The sequence below is a fragment of the Phoenix dactylifera genome, chromosome 4, assembly GCF_051530095.1.
Source record: "Phoenix dactylifera cultivar Ajwa chromosome 4, Ajwa_hap1_PhDact_Kaust_v1.1, whole genome shotgun sequence".
In the NCBI taxonomy this organism is placed as follows: Eukaryota; Viridiplantae; Streptophyta; class Magnoliopsida; order Arecales; family Arecaceae; genus Phoenix; species Phoenix dactylifera.
This window is the reverse complement of record NC_143193.1, coordinates 7,158,187-7,174,596: the sequence shown is the minus strand read 5'-3', so window position 1 is coordinate 7,174,596 and position 16,410 is coordinate 7,158,187. Positions and strand designations below refer to the sequence as shown.

Here is a 16,410-nt window from a genome sequence, read left to right as displayed (position 1 = left end):
TAGATTGCCCTTTGTAGGACATGGGGAGAGGACCACTGAAATACTTACCCTAGTACATACAGATGTATGTGGCCCATTCGATGTGCCAGCCAGGGGACGTTATTCTTACTTCATTACCTTTACCGATGATTATTCACGATATGGGTATGTGTATCTTATGAGACACAAGTCTGAATCTTTTGAAAAGTTCAAAGAGTTCAAGAATGAAGTAGAAAAACAAACCGGAAAATCTCTTAAGGCTCTTCGATCAGATCGAGGAGGAGAATACCTTAGTGGGGAATTCCGGGACTATCTCAAAGAAAACGACATAGTCTCACAATGGACACCTCTGGGTACACCTCAACTCAACGGGGTGTCAGAGAGGAGGAATCGGACCCTGTTGGACATGGTCAGGTCCATGATGAGCTTCACTGATTTACCTATGTTCCTTTGGAGAGATGCCTTACTCACAGCGATTTATTTATTGAATAGAGTTCCCTCTAAATCCGTTCCTACCACACCGTATGAGATATGGCATGGTAAGAAACCAAGTCTGGGTCATCTCAAGATTTGGGGATGTCCGGCCCACGTCAAGAGACTACAGGCGGACAAGTTAGAGGCTAGGACCATAAGTGCTCGTTTTATAGGATATCCTAAAGAGTCATTAGGATACAATTTTTACGTCTCAGATGATCACAATGTGTTTGTGAGCCGTCATGCCATCTTCTTGGAAAATCAGTTTATCCTTGATAGAGGCAGTGGGAGGAAAATTGAGCTTGAAGAGAAAGTCTCTGAAAAGCAACGAGTCATGGATCCTATAGAACCCATTCATAAAGAGCCAGTACACGATGTCCCTCGACCACCTCGTAGATCTAGTAGGGTCTCTCATCCTCCCGATAGATACTTAGGTATACTAGAAGAGGATACCGAGGAAATATTCCTAGTGGGAGATAGGGATCACATACAGGATCCCAAAACCTACAACGAGGCGATATCTGATATCGATTCCGAGAAATGGCTGGAAGCTATGAAGTCAGAGTTAGACTCCATGCATTCCAACCAAGTCTGGACCTTAGTAGACCCACCAGAAGGTATTGTACCTATTGGATGCAAATGGATCTACAAGAGGAAGATAGGTTCGGATGGAGAGGTAGAGACCTATAAGGCAAGGCTTGTGGCAAAAGGGTATAGTCAGCGCGAGGGCATTGACTATCAGGAGACCTTTTCACCTGTAGCCATGCTAAAATCCATCCGAATATTGCTTGCCATTGCAGCATTTCATGATTATGAAATCTGGCGGATGGATGTGAAAACTGTTTTCCTGAATGGATATCTTAATGAAGATATCTATATGGAACAGTCTTTGGGTTTCACTTCCAGTGATGGAGATCACAAGGTCTGCAAGCTGCAAAGGTCCATCTATGGACTAAAGCAAGCATCTCGGAGTTGGAACACTCGTTTCGATGACGCAATCAAAATGTTTGATTTCATCAAAAACGAAGAGGAACCGTGTGTTTACAAAAAGGTTAGTGGGAGTGCTGTCGTTTTTCTCGTACTGTACGTAGATGACATTCTCCTGATTGGGAATGATATTCCCATGCTAACCTCGGTCAAGGTCTGGTTGTCAAAAGAATTCTCCATGAAAGACCTTGGGGAAGCATCCTATATTTTGGGAATAAAGGTCTATAGAGATAGATCTAAAAGGATGCTTGGCCTTTCACAGAAAATGTACATAGAGGAGGTGCTGAAGAGGTTCAGCATGGAAAACTCCAAGAGGGGTCTCTTACCCCTTAGGCATGGAATTCATCTCTCCAAGAAGATGTGCCCCAACACATCTGAAGAGATTCAACGCATGAGCAAGATTCCCTATGCATCGGCAATAGGAAGCCTCATGTATGCCATACTGTGTACACGACCTGATATAGCTCTTGCTGTGAGTGTCACAAGCAGATATCAGTCGAATCCAGGTGAAGAACACTGGACAGCTGTGAAGAATATTCTTAAGTACTTGAGAAGAACTAAAGATTTATTCTTGGTTTTTGGAGGATCATCAGAGTTAAAGGTAGAAGGGTACACAGATTCAGACTTCATGACTGATGTCGATGACAGGAAGTCAACATCTGGATATGTGTTCTTGTGCAATGATAGTACGGTAAATTGGAAGAGTTCTAAACAACCGATCATTGCTGATTCTACTATGAAAGCTGAATACATCGCCGCCTCTGAAGCTGCTAAGGAAGGCTTCTGGTTCAAGAAATTCATTGCAGAGTAGGACGTGATGACATCAGATGCCATAACACTCTACTGCGATAATAATGGCGCCATAGCCCTTGCTAAGGAGCCAAGGTCTCATCAGAAGTCTAAGCATATAGAGCGGCGCTTCCATCTCATACGCGACTATGTTGAGAAGAAATATGTAAAGGTGCAGAGAGTAGACTCCGCGGATAACGTGGCGGATCCGTTCACTAAGCAGCTGAGTCAGCAAAAGACTGAAGCCCACCTTGAGAAGATGGGCCTAAGATATATGACCAATTGGCTTTAGTGCAAGTGGGAGATTGTTAGATGTATGCCCTAGAAGCCAATTTGGCTGACACATTGTTGATTCTAGGAACATAATTTTGTACTTGACTGTTTATTATTAAATAAATAAAAGGCATCTTTTCATTCATATTATTTATGTGTCTATGAATCGTCCAAGGAATTAATAAGATGATGATACATATTCTCAAGAGTTGAGAATTTAAGCCATGTATCATTGGTGATTAATTTCTAAATGCTCCTGATCAATGGATCATCACGAGGACGGTGATCGATCCGATCAGTGCACAGATCACTTTCCTTATGGATGGACGAGACTTGAGTCCACAGTGTAGGGACACTGAAGTGATAGTGCAGGTGCTTGTTAGAGAACAAGGGTACTGAGCGTGACCAAGACAAGAAGTCACTTGGATGTCTATCCACTCGTCAGTGACTTGCTTGATGTTGCAGTAGTGTGACTGGTCCTTTGACCTGCGGTGCTTCGGCTACTCACAGTGAGGTTATTGTAGTTTGACTGCACACATACATGGTCTCTAGCCATATGGGTCCATGCAGTGTAGATTGGCTGCAGTAAGTTCACTGTAGGAGTAGGGTACGCACCTATAAGGAATCTATCGACCTTGATAGAAGAGGAGTGATCCTATGTGATTTGTTAGACTGAGTTCTAAGACCTTGGCCAGGGCAGTAATATAAAGTGGAAAAAGAGTTTTCCACTATCGAACTCAAGTCGAATAAATCTTGACATATGACAGACGATGGGGTTTGACGAGTTGTCCATGACCTTCGTCCTGTAGGGATCCACGATAGTAGGACTGTATCACATGTTAACTGCACCTAGAGGTTCATCTTTCTATTCTACTGGGTAGCCACTACATGCTGCTAGGTGTCACTGGTGGATGGATGGTGGGACTCATAGGGATTATCTTGATGATCGATAAACCCTAATGAGTTGAGTTGGAATCGTTCCAACCCATTGAAAGGAGTTTTCAATGATATTGTGATAGAGATCATAATATATCTCACTACCAGTCAGAGTAGAACCTATGGGGTCACACACACTAGAAGTATTGACCGATCCGATGGTTGAATAGTGATTATGAATCACGAGTAATCAATTCGATTGATATTCGGTTGAAGAAGGAACAAAGGGAATTAATTAATTGGACTTAAATACAAATCCTACTTCGGGTAGGATTCCTAGAGTCCTAATTGGATTAGGACTGGGAATCCTAGTTGGAGTAGGACTGGGATTCCTACTTGGAATAGGATTCCTACAACCCTAATGAGATTAGGAATTTTGAATTAAAATTGGATTCCTACTTGGGGTAGGATTCCTAGAAATCCTAATTAGATTAGGACTTCGGATTCAAATAGAGTCCTAATTGGGTTAGGACTAAAATTAAATACATCCTAATTGGATTAGGATTCCTTAAGTCTAAATTAATTATTAATCTAATGAATCAACATGACTCCTAATTGGATTAGGATTGAAGAGTTCAATTGAGTCATGGTTCATTCAAGTTCTAATTGGATTAGGACTAGCATGGATTGAACCCAATTGATTCATGATTTGGTTAAAGCCTAATAGGATTAGGACTTAGCATAAGAGGGACACCTAATCCTCCTTAGAGGAGGATTAGGGCATCACAAGAAGGAGGGATCACGCCCCTCCTCCTCTCCTTGTGTGCGGCATGAAGAGAGGGGCCGACGCCCCCTTCTTATGGAATTAACTCTAGGGCTCCTAGATTGTAGGAGCCCTAGATGGCTATATAAGAGGAGGCAAGGGGCCGGCGCCCTAATGCACTTGAAGCCCTCCTCTTGCTGCCGCCACCCTCCCCTCTCCTCCCTTGGTTCAACCGCAAGCAAGGTGCAAGGGAAAGAAGACCTTGGCGACATCCCTTCTTCCTCCTCTTGGCTTCAACGCATGAGAAAAGAAGAAGGCTGTGAAGGGCTTTGATCTTCTTCCTCTTCTTCATCCTTCTTCTTCCTCCTCTCAAGTGCAATCAAGAGTTGATTGAAAGAGAGGAGATCAGCCATCAAAAGAAGTCTTTGCAAGGGAGCTAGCACCCCGGGAAGACAAGAAAGATTTGATCGGTCCTCTACTTCGTGTGGATACCCGTAGAGGCCGGACGTTTGAACGGCTTCAAGCGAACCCTCTTCCGAAAACCACGAATTCAGATTTGCGGTGATCATCTACCCGCGCAAGGTGAAGATCTGATCTTCCTAATGGTTTTAAAAGTTTTAATTCTTACCTAATTACGAAAGGTCTCGAAACAACGTTCATGCGATGAACGTTGATCCCGCACATGCCTCCTTTCCGCTGCCATCTGATTTTTGTTTTGAAATATCAGCGGCATGGGCGGGTTCCTAACAGCTAGAATTGGAGGGAACTTTGCCGGAGTGCCACCCGAGAGCTTGCATACTCGAGCAGAGTTGCAAATGAAGCAAGAGTGCAAACTGAGGGGGAGGATTACCTTTATATAGAGGCTTGAACGACCCTGATCAAAGCAATTGTTTGGCTACACGACCCGATTCAGCCACATGTCAGCTCGGGATACGATATGGGCGATTTACCAGCATTGTTGCATTAATAGCATATCAAGATAACACCATAATATTGATGCCTCGGGATAACCCCATAATAATGATACCTCAAGATAGCTCGGATATAGTGATGCTTCGAGAAGACCAACTGACGCATTTAATGCTTCCTAACAAAAGCCTTGTCTTTGATCGAGATGATGACATGACTTCTATCGCCCGAACTTAAATGCAGCTCGGCCTCGAAAGTGGGGGGCAAGTGATGGAAAAAATGTTGGACAACTCGACCTCAGACCGGACTGACCTCCTTGACCTCGGTATAGACTAAGGTAAACAATTTAGGCCCCAACCGAGGAGCCCATCTGCTAAGGCTGATCGGCATGCGCTGATAGCAATTGTTCTAAAAACTAACTGTTGTGGTAGCACTGCAGTCAGTGCACGATCGACGCCGTATGTCGCCCATGCCATCGCATCAACTTAAGTAATGACAAAATGATCTGCCTACATAAAAGGGCAATCCAGGGTTCCTCAAGTAGGTCACGTTATGTTATGTTCACTCAAATAATTCTACTTTGCTGAAATTTCTTTCTTTCATACTATCGTCTCTCTATTCTAACTTGGGCATCGGAAGGTCCTCCACTGGAAACTCTTCGGCGAGCAGACTTCTTGCAGGCTTTCCCCGGAGAAAACCAGATCTCGCACACTTCGACTATCTCATCCAGCTCGGTCTCTGCCAACCTCAGAATTAGTTAAGTTGCACTCCAACTTCAATCCAAAATTCAATGGCAATAGGACTCATTATCATGCATCATTCTTTAACAAATAATATTGACAAGACATGTTACCAATCTCCACGTATGTTCCCTCATTGAATGGTTCCTAGTGCGGTGGGTGAGTCTCATAATGTTAGGGCCACCATTAACATTATTCCAACCCTTACAACACGATGACGTAAAGCTTAAAACAGAAAAAGGATAGGAACTCTAGGATAACCTTTTTTTTTGTTTATCCTCAAAAGATACAATTAAGTCCTTTGATGCAATAAGACAAAGCTAGATTTGCGTAGGCACGTATGTAGTATTATATTATTAAGAAAACTTGTAGATGATATCTCAACTGCACAAGATGATACTTTAAAGAACTAAATATCTCCATTTATATGACAATCATGGCATAAATGAAAGATGGTTACAACTCAAATTGTCACTCATTCTATCATAACAAGCATTGTATAAGAAGACTAATGCTCGGTAGTTGTACAACAATTTCACTATGTATAAATAAAAGAACTGAGTAATATTTTTTGTAAATATTCAAATGTGAATATCTAATCTCAAAAACGATAACATAAACTGTGAGCAATGGCTAGTATTATGTCATTTAAGAGACATGAAGAAAATACTAGTTGGCTAAATATTATAGTCCGAATAACAATAATCTACAAAGGAGTGATGGCACGGGCCAGTGCTCGGTCACTTTGTCCATGGGCACGCAATAATAGCACTTTATTCGGAGTTGGTGCAGTTTATAAAAGCATGAGATGAGAAGAGGAGGGGAAAAGATGGGGAGAAAGCAAGCTCCTGTTTGGTTCCTTTCCGTGGTGCTTCTCTTCGGTGGTTTTCTGTTTTCCATCATCCATGGAGCCGAGATCACGCCGTGCAATGGATCCATAGCTGAATGCCAAGCGGCGGAGGAGTTCCTGCTGGACTCGGAGACACACCGGCGGTTCCTCCAGCAAGGGCGGGATCTCGATTACGGTGCCATGAACCCAGACAGACCGGCCTGCAATCCCGGCAAAGGCAAGCCCTATGTCGGCAACTGCGTGCCTCCCCGGTCCGGCAACAAACCCAGCCGTGGCTGCAATGCCTACGACCATTGCCGGGTCTGAGGGATCATTAGCTCGACCGGTAGAGTCTCTCTCGCTCTGAGACTACTATTGTGGCTAAGTCTGTACCCTCTCGTCTCCATGCCACTGGCTGGAATATGCTAGTTTTGTAAAATTTGGCTGATGTTAAATTCCTAGTTGAGTTGGATATTTTGTTGTTGGGCTATTGCTTGCCATAAGAGAATGATTTTATGGTTGACTAAGCAAAGGAAAACGAAAAACTTGTGAGTACAAGTACTAAAATGGAGGGGGCTGACTGGGACCGCAATGCTTTTTGTTAGTGGAGGTTTAGATCTATTGCAAGAGGCATGAAAGCTAAGATTGTCATCTAGGATAAGCACAGTGCAGGTTCAAGAGTTAGTTATAAGCGTACGTTTGATTTGCAATCTCGGATAGGATCAAAATAAATATTTTTTTTTCAACATATTTAGTTCATAACTAAAAGAAAATTAGAAATAAAATATTTTTAGATTAATTTTTAGAAAATTAATTAAATTAAAGGATAGTTTTGAAAAATTATTTTATAAGTAAACTCAATATACTAAAATCTGAATACTACAAGAAGAGCCAGAATTGAGTTTGAAGAGATTATGATTTAAAAGGATCTCTAGAATTGATGTGAACCACTTTGGATACTAGACAGGATCCAAGGGTGAGATCTTCCATATCTAGAAGCCAAGTCGCAATCCAAACTTTCGAAGATTATAAGTTTATCATATGATGTTCAATTAAAATATATATATTTTTAAATCGGATAAATATTTGAGATATCTAATGTGAGGTCATATCTTTTAGGGGGCGACACCCTTTGTGAGACACGGGGCTGAAGTCGGCAGCCCTCGCCGACTTCAGCCCCGATTCATTTGGGGAAGGAGCCGGAACAGAGGATCGCGTGGGCGATCCTCTCCGGCTCCTCCGGAGGGGCAAACAAGGCAAGGGCGCCGCGAGATCCCCGCAGCGCCCCTCCTAGTCCATCCACGGCCGTGAATCGGCCGTGGATCTCGCTTGACATCGCGGCGGAGAACCGTTGCGATGGGGCTATAAAGCCCCATCTACTCCTTACCCTAGGGCATCCCGAGCTCCTCCTCCTCCTCTTCTTCCTTCCCTCCTCCTCTTCTCCGACCGGTGTACCCTCCCGACCAAGCGCCGCCCGGATCCCCCTCGCAGCCACCCCCTGTTCTGAGACCCATCTCCTTGGGTTCAAGCGTCGCCGCCGCCGCCTGACACCGGACCGAGCCTCCCCCGGCCGAGATCCGCCACTTCCGCCGACTGCCTGTAAGCCCTCTTCCGTTTGTGCTCTCCGATCTTAGCCGATGCATGCTTTCCTCCCTTTGTTTTGGCCCCAAACCGAGACCACTCTCGGTCTCTTCCTCGTCAGTCACCGCCGCAACCGCCGGCCGCCAGCGGCCGGCTGACCGTCGACCAAGAGGAGGCCGGAGGCCGAAGGCTGGAGGCCACCCGGGCTGGCCCTCTCCCTCTCTCTTCTATCCCTCCTGCTTCCTCTACCCGTGAGGGGGTTTGGGGAAGGAGGAGCCCATCACGGGCCAAATTGGGCCCGTTGGGCCCAGTCCACTGCAGGCCCAACTTGGGCCCAGTCCACTGCAGGCCCAACTTGGGCCCAGTCCAGTCCGATTGGGCCCAGTCGGGCAGTACCCTTGTGGGCCCAGCTTGGGCCCTTTTCAGATCCAAGCCCGGAACCCGAACCCGGATCCGAAACCCGGAACCCGAAACCCGAACCCATTGGGCCGTGCCCAATATGGGCCTATCGGGCCATGCCCATTATGGGCTAACTATGGGCCCTGTTGGGCCGTGTCCAATAATATTATTTTTGGATTTTTGCTTAATTCTGATATTAACAAAGAATTAATTAAATTTAAACAGGTGAACCTGATCCGCCTATCTGAAGTAGGAATTAAGCGAGAAGAGGTAAGTAACTTAATACTTCAAGTGTGATTTTCAGATAAATAGATTAAATTCTGAAATATGTTTTGTATTTAGTAAAATGGGTCTGGTATGTTAAATTTCATTTGAAAATTATGCTCTGAAATCCGTAAACTATGACTGAAAAATTTATGAAATCTGTTTATATATATATATATATTCTCAGCATGGCTATGATCTGTCTGTTCTGTTCTGGCCCCGCCAATGGGGATTATACGTTGGACCTGTCGACTTGTATTCTGTGAGGAACCGGTTTCGACACCGCGCCACCGGTGATTAGAATAGTGGTTTCTGGACACCGTTTCCACCGGTGACTAACAATAGTGGTTTCTGGCACTCTGTGCAACCCATGCCACTGGGTTACGTGGCCGTAGCCTATCATGTTGAGATTATGATATCAGAGTTTTATAAAAACAAAAATGATATTATTTGTGATTTGTTTCAAACATTATCCTGTATTTTGATCTGATATGCTCTGACCCCACTCTGGGGTATTTTGTTGCTTACTGGGCTAGTGTAGCTCATTATTCTGTTTTTTTCGTTTTTCAGATCCAGAGGCTTGATCGCACGGGATTGGGGAGTGCGTTAGAATTCCGATGATTCTTCAGTTTTTGACATTTCAGTTAGTTTAGTTTGGACATTTGAATTATGTTGGCATATGTTATTTTGGAGTTTTGTAAGACTGCTTTTGAATGACTTTAAGTATTTTGTCAATTTTAAGCATCTGCTATTAATCCTTAAATAAAGTATTGAACATCTGTATTTGCTTTGATGTAATCCGATGCCTTGCACGCCTGTGCGGTCCGCCGTGCGGGCGTGCGGCGTCTGCCGCGCCTCGGGCTCGGGGCGTGACAGATTTGGTGGTATCAGAGCTCAGGTTTAAGATCACTAGGGATTGTAACTGAAACAATTATATTGAGCCTAAGTTTTAGGATTCGTAGGATCCGTCAGAAAGGTTGAGAGATGGGTAGGAACCAGATAAGGGGATAATGTTTATTTATTTTATTAACTATTTCGTATTATTCTGTTTGGATGATTTTATAATATCTATATATTTTTACTGAATCAGAATGCCGCCTCGTCGTGTCCGTAGCCTGAATCGGATGGTCAGGGGCCCTCGGGGAAGAGCCCCTACTAACCAAGCGGGCGAGGCACCGCATAACTCAGGGACCCAGGGTCAATCAACTCCAGAAGTTGCCGCCGGAAATCAAACTCGGGTGCTCGAACTGATCGAGGAGGTCGTCGGGTTAGTACGCCAACAGAGGCAACAACCTCAGCAACCAGTCCAGCAGGATGTTGCTCCTCCTGAGCAAAGAAGGAGTATAGCAGAATTCAAGAGGATGGCACCTTCGGCTTTTAAAGGCACCACTAGTCCTCAAGAGGCCGAAACCTGGATAAATGAAATGGAGAAAGCCTTCAGGGCAATGGAGTGCACCGATGAAGAGAAGGTCAGATTTGCCACCTATATGCTTCAGGACCGAGCTCATCATTGGTGGATGTCTGTGGAGCGCACATTGGCACCCGAGCATGAGGCGCTTACCTGGCAGAGATTCCGCACAGCATTCTACTCCAAGTATTTTCCCTCCAGTCGCCTGAGGGAGCTGGAGAGGGAATTTCTCAATCTGAATCAAGGAACTATGACTGTGGATGAGTATGAGGCAGAGTTTGACAGGCTATCTCGGTTTGCTCCCACCCTCGTCATGGATGCAGAGTCTCGGATGAGGAGATTTGAAGAAGGATTGAAGCCTCACTTACGTCGGAGTTTGGCCGCAATAAACTCGACAAACTATGATGATCTGGTAGACAGGGCTAAGAATCTGGAAATTGTCTGGAAAGAAACCTATGATGCCAAAGATAAGAAACAAAAGAAGAGAAGCAGAGATTATGATGCTCGCAGTGGACAGAATTCTAGCAAAACTGCAAAATCACATAACCAATCTTGGCAATCAGGGAAGCAAGGATCTGATGGAAAGACTATTCAGCAAGAGAAGCAGAAGTGTGATGCATGTGGTGGTATGCATAAGACTGAACACTGTAGACGATTATCTGGTGCCTGTTTTAGATGCGGCCAGCAGGGTCATAAGGTAGCTGAGTGTCCTCAACAGGACCTTCGATCAGTTCAGAGGCCTCAAACTTCAAGAAACCAGCAAGTGCAAGCTTCTCCTGCTCCGGCTCAGTCAGCTCAGCCTTCTTCTCCTAAGCAGCAGAAAGGGGGGAGACTGCGCACACAGGGTCGTATTTATGCACTGACTCAGCAGGATGCTCAGGCATCCAACACGGTGGTGTCAGGTACATTGCCAGTTGCTTCTGTTTATGCTCATACACTATTTGATTCTGGTGCTACGCATTCCTTTGTGTCATCTACATTTGTGCAAAAACATGACCTGCCTTGTGTGCAATTAGAGTATGATCTGCATGTTAGCACTCCTGCAGGGAGTGGGATGATTGGTAATCAGGTCTGCAAGACTTGTCCAATTCGGATTGTAGGTAGAGACTTGCCTGCTGATTTAATAGTTATAGATATGCATGACTTTGACATAATCCTCGGTATGGACTGGTTAGCATCACAATTTGCCACCATTAATTGCCATGAGAAACGGGTAAACTTTCAGATCCCCGGAGATACCGAATTCAGCTTCGTAGGGAGTGGTGCTTATACCTCCCCTCGAGTTGTCTCCGCTATGCAAATTAAGCGGCTGCTTAGAAAGGGGAGTATGGCGTATATTGCCACAGTGGTTGACACCAGACAATCAGATCAAAGATTGGAAGATATTCGAGTAGTGAATGAATACCCTGATGTCTTTCCGGAAGACCTTCCTGGCTTGCCACCAGATAGAGAAATTAAATTTGCAATTGATTTAATTCCTGGTACCACACCAATCTCTAAGACCCCCTATAGAATGGCTCCAGCTGAAATGAAAGAATTAAAGGAGCAGTTGCAGGATCTTCTTGATAAGGGTTTCATCAGACCTAGTGTTTCACCTTGGGGAGCTCCAGTCTTATTTGTAAAGAAGAAGGATGGTAGTATGAGATTATGTATTGATTATCGAGAGATAAATAAAGCAACAATAAAGAACAAGTATCCTCTACCAAGAATTGATGACTTATTTGATCAGTTAAAGGGTGCTCAGATATTCTCTAAAATTGATCTTCGTTCTGGGTACTATCAATTAAAGATAAGGGCTGAAGATGTGCCTAAAACTGCTTTTCGTACTCGCTATGGGCACTATGAATTTTTGGTCATGCCTTTTGGACTGACAAATGCCCCTGCAGCTTTTATGGATCTGATGAACAGGGTGTTCAGACCCTTTCTGGACAAATTTGTAGTAGTCTTTATTGATGATATCTTGATCTATTCTGGGAGCCAGGCCGAGCACGAGCAACATTTGAGGTTAGTACTGGAAACCCTAAGACAAGAGCAGTTGTATGGTAAGTTGAAGAAAAGTGAATTCTGGCTAGACAGTGTGATGTTCCTAGGGCATGTAATATCTAAAGAGGGTATCTATGTGGATCCAAAGAAGATCGAGGCAGTGGTCAACTGGAGCAGACCCAATAGTGTTACTGAGATTCGCAGCTTCTTGGGCCTAGCAGGATATTATAGACGATTTGTTGAGAATTTTTCCTCTATTGCTGCATCTTTGACTCGACTAACTCGTAAAGGAGTTAAGTTTGAGTGGTCAGATAAATGTGAACAGAGCTTCCAGGAGCTTAAGCAACGTTTGGTGTCCGCTCCCATCCTTACCCTTCCCTATAGTGGCGAAGGTTATACCATCTACAGTGATGCCTCAAAGAAAGGATTGGGTTGTGTACTGATGCAGAATGATAAGGTTATTGCATATGCTTCCCGACAATTAAAGTCATATGAGGAGAACTACCCCGTTCATGATCTGGAACTTGCTGCTGTTGTGTTTGCATTAAAAATTTGGAGACATTATTTATATGGTGAATCTTGTAAGGTGTACACTGATCACAAAAGTTTGAAATACCTTTTTACCCAGAAGGAACTAAACATGAGACAGAGAAGATGGTTAGAGTTACTGAAGGATTATGATTTGTCTATTCATTACCATCCGGGAAAAGCTAATGTGGTAGCAGATGCACTGAGCAGAAAATCCACTGGTAGTATTGCTGCCTTACTCACCTCTCAGAGGAAAATTCTGGAAGATCTGAGGAGAGCAGAAATTGTGGTATGTTGGCATGACTCCGATGCACAATTGGCAAATTTACGTGTCCAACCTACCTTGATAGAGAGGATCAGGATTGCTCAAGCAGATGACCCTCAGTTGCAAAAGCTTAAAAGTGATATTGAATCAAGTTCTCAATCAGAATTCAGACTTCATGAGGATGGATCATTGAGATACAGGAACCGAATGTGTATTCCAAATGACTCCAATTTAAAGAATGAAATTATGAAGGAAGCTCATAATACTGGATATACAGTGCATCCTGGGGGTACTAAGATGTATAAGGATTTGAAAGGCACATTTTGGTGGAATAATTTGAAGAGAGAAATTGCACAATTTGTGGCTCGGTGTTTGACATGTCAGCAAGTTAAAGCAGAGCATCAAAGACCGGCAGGGTTGTTGCAGCCCCTACCACTTCCTGAATGGAAGTGGGAACACATCACTATGGACTTCGTCTCCGGGTTGCCTCGCACTCTTAAAGGTTATGATGCTATATGGGTGATTGTGGACAGATTGACAAAGTCGGCACACTTTTTGGCATTCAAGGTAGGAATGACCTTGGAAAAGTTTGCAGAGCTCTACATTGAACAAATAGTGAGGTTGCATGGAGTACCCGTATCCATTGTTTCCGATAGGGACTCGCGGTTTGTATCTCACTTTTGGAGTAGTTTGCATAAAGCCTTGGGGACCACTCTGAGCTTCAGCACAGCTTTCCACCCTCAGACTGATGGCCAATCAGAAAGAACCATTCAAACCTTGGAAGATATGCTAAGAGCTTGTGTAATGGATATGAAAGGTTCTTGGCACCGTCACTTACCTTTGGTTGAGTTTGCATATAATAACAGTTACCAGGCAAGTATTCAAATGGCACCTTATGAGGCTCTATATGGAAGAAAGTGTAGATCACCTATCTGTTGGGATGATGTTGGTGAAAGAAAAATTATGGGCCCCGAGATTGTACAACAAACAGTAGAGAAGATCCAGCTGATCAGGGAACGCCTCCGGATAGCTCAGAGCAGACAGAAAAGTTATGCAGATAATAGAAGAAGGGAATTAGAATTTCAGGTCGGAGATCATGTGTTTCTGAAAGTGTCTCCTACTAAAGGGGTGATGCGATTTGGAATACGCGGAAAACTTAGTCCACGCTATGTCGGCCCCTTTGAGATTCTGGAAAGAGTAGGAGCAGTGGCCTACAAATTGGCACTTCCACCTTCACTGTCTGGAGTTCACAATGTTTTTCATGTTTCCATGCTAAGAAAGTATATTCCAGATATGAGCCATGTGGTAGAAGTGGCTCCCTTGCAGCTTAGAGAAGATTTGACATATCCTGAGCAGCCTGTACGTGTGGTTGATAAAAGAGAGCAAGTGTTGAGGAGGCGCACGATTCCTTATGTTAAGATCCAGTGGAGCCATCACTCAGAACGAGAGGCCACGTGAGAGCTGGAGGACGAGATGAAGGAAAAATATCCGGACCTTTTTGCAAGCTAAGGTATGTTAAATTTCGAGGACGAAATTTTTTTTTTAGGGGGGAAGAATGTGAGACACGGGGCTGAAGTCGGCAGCCCTCGCCGACTTCAGCCCCGATTCATTTGGGGAAGGAGCCGGAACAGAGGATCGCGTGGGCGATCCTCTCCGGCTCCTCCGGAGGGGCAAACAAGGCAAGGGCGCCGCGAGATCCCCGCAGCGCCCCTCCTAGTCCATCCACGGCCGTGAATCGGCCGTGGATCTCGCTTGACATCGCGGCGGAGAACCGTTGCGATGGGGCTATAAAGCCCCATCTACTCCTTACCCTAGGGCATCCCGAGCTCCTCCTCCTCCTCTTCTTCCTTCCCTCCTCCTCTTCTCCGACCGGTGTACCCTCCCGACCAAGCGCCGCCCGGATCCCCCTCGCAGCCACCCCCTGTTCTGAGACCCATCTCCTTGGGTTCAAGCGTCGCCGCCGCCGCCTGACACCGGACCGAGCCTCCCCCGGCCGAGATCCGCCACTTCCGCCGACTGCCTGTAAGCCCTCTTCCGTTTGTGCTCTCCGATCTTAGCCGATGCATGCTTTCCTCCCTTTGTTTTGGCCCCAAACCGAGACCACTCTCGGTCTCTTCCTCGTCAGTCACCGCCGCAACCGCCGGCCGCCAGCGGCCGGCTGACCGTCGACCAAGAGGAGGCCGGAGGCCGAAGGCTGGAGGCCACCCGGGCTGGCCCTCTCCCTCTCTCTTCTGTCCCTCCTGCTTCCTCTGCCCGTGAGGGGGTTTGGGGAAGGAGGAGCCCATCACGGGCCAAATTGGGCCCGTTGGGCCCAGTCCACTGCAGGCCCAACTTGGGCCCAGTCCACTGCAGGCCCAACTTGGGCCCAGTCCAGTCCGATTGGGCCCAGTCGGGCAGTACCCTTGTGGGCCCAGCTTGGGCCCTTTTCAGATCCAAGCCCGGAACCCGAACCCGGATCCGAAACCCGGAACCCGAAACCCGAACCCATTGGGCCGTGCCCAATATGGGCCTATCGGGCCATGCCCATTATGGGCTAACTATGGGCCCTGTTGGGCCGTGTCCAATAATATTATTTTTGGATTTTTGCTTAATTCTGATATTAACAAAGAATTAATTAAATTTAAACAGGTGAACCTGATCCGCCTATCTGAAGTAGGAATTAAGCGAGAAGAGGTAAGTAACTTAATACTTCAAGTGTGATTTTCAGATAAATAGATTAAATTCTGAAATATATTTTGTATTTAGTAAAATGGGTCTGGCATGTTAAATTTCATTTGAAAATTATGCTCTGAAATCCGTAAACTATGACTGAAAAATTTATGAAATCTGTTTATATATATATATATATATTCTCAGCATGGCTATGATCTGTCTGTTCTGTTCTGGCCCCGCCAATGGGGATTATACGTTGGACCTGTCGACTTGTATTCTGTGAGGAACCGGTTTCGACACCGCGCCACCAGTGATTAGAATAGTGGTTTCTGGACACCGTTTCCACCGGTGACTAACAATAGTGGTTTCTGGCACTCTGTGCAACCCATGCCACTGGGTTACGTGGCCGTAGCCTATCATGTTGAGATTATGATATCAGAGTTTTATAAAAACAAAAATGATATTATTTGTGATTTGTTTCAAACATTATCCTGTATTTTGATCTGATATGCTCTGACCCCACTCTGGGGTATTTTGTTGCTTACTGGGCTAGTGTAGCTCATTATTCTGTTTTCTTCGTTTTTCAGATCCAGAGGCTTGATCGCACGGGATTGGGGAGTGCGTTAGAATTCCGATGATTCTTCAGTTTTTGACATTTCAGTTAGTTTAGTTTGGACATTTGAATTATGTTGGCATATGTTATTTTGGAGT

At 45.0% G+C, this 16,410-nt stretch overlaps 2 protein-coding genes across 2 annotated transcripts; both read left to right on the top strand.

The window, feature by feature from the left end:
* Positions 1–6,619: 6,619 nt before the first annotated feature.
* LOC149753628 (rapid alkalinization factor-like) lies at positions 6,620–6,946 on the top strand. The gene has a single exon (XM_089930331.1). The coding sequence runs from the start codon at positions 6,620–6,622 to the stop codon at positions 6,944–6,946; it is 327 nt and encodes a 108-aa protein (XP_089786457.1).
* A 2,643-nt stretch (positions 6,947–9,589) lies between these two features.
* LOC149753627 (uncharacterized) lies at positions 9,590–16,321 on the top strand. The gene is made up of 2 exons (XM_089930080.1): positions 9,590–11,173; positions 16,287–16,321. The coding sequence occupies exons 1-2, from the start codon at positions 9,955–9,957 to the stop codon at positions 16,298–16,300; spliced, it is 1,233 nt and encodes a 410-aa protein (XP_089786206.1). The 5' UTR covers positions 9,590–9,954; the 3' UTR covers positions 16,301–16,321.
* The last annotated feature ends 89 nt before the right edge of the window (positions 16,322–16,410 follow it).

Bases quoted from the DNA above. Each gene is read 5' to 3' on its own strand.
- LOC149753628 (XM_089930331.1), top strand. From the start codon at position 6,620: ATGGGGAGAAAGCAAGCTCCTGTTTGGTTCCTTTCCGTGGTGCTTCTC.
- LOC149753627 (XM_089930080.1), top strand. From the start codon at position 9,955: ATGCCGCCTCGTCGTGTCCGTAGCCTGAATCGGATGGTCAGGGGCCCT.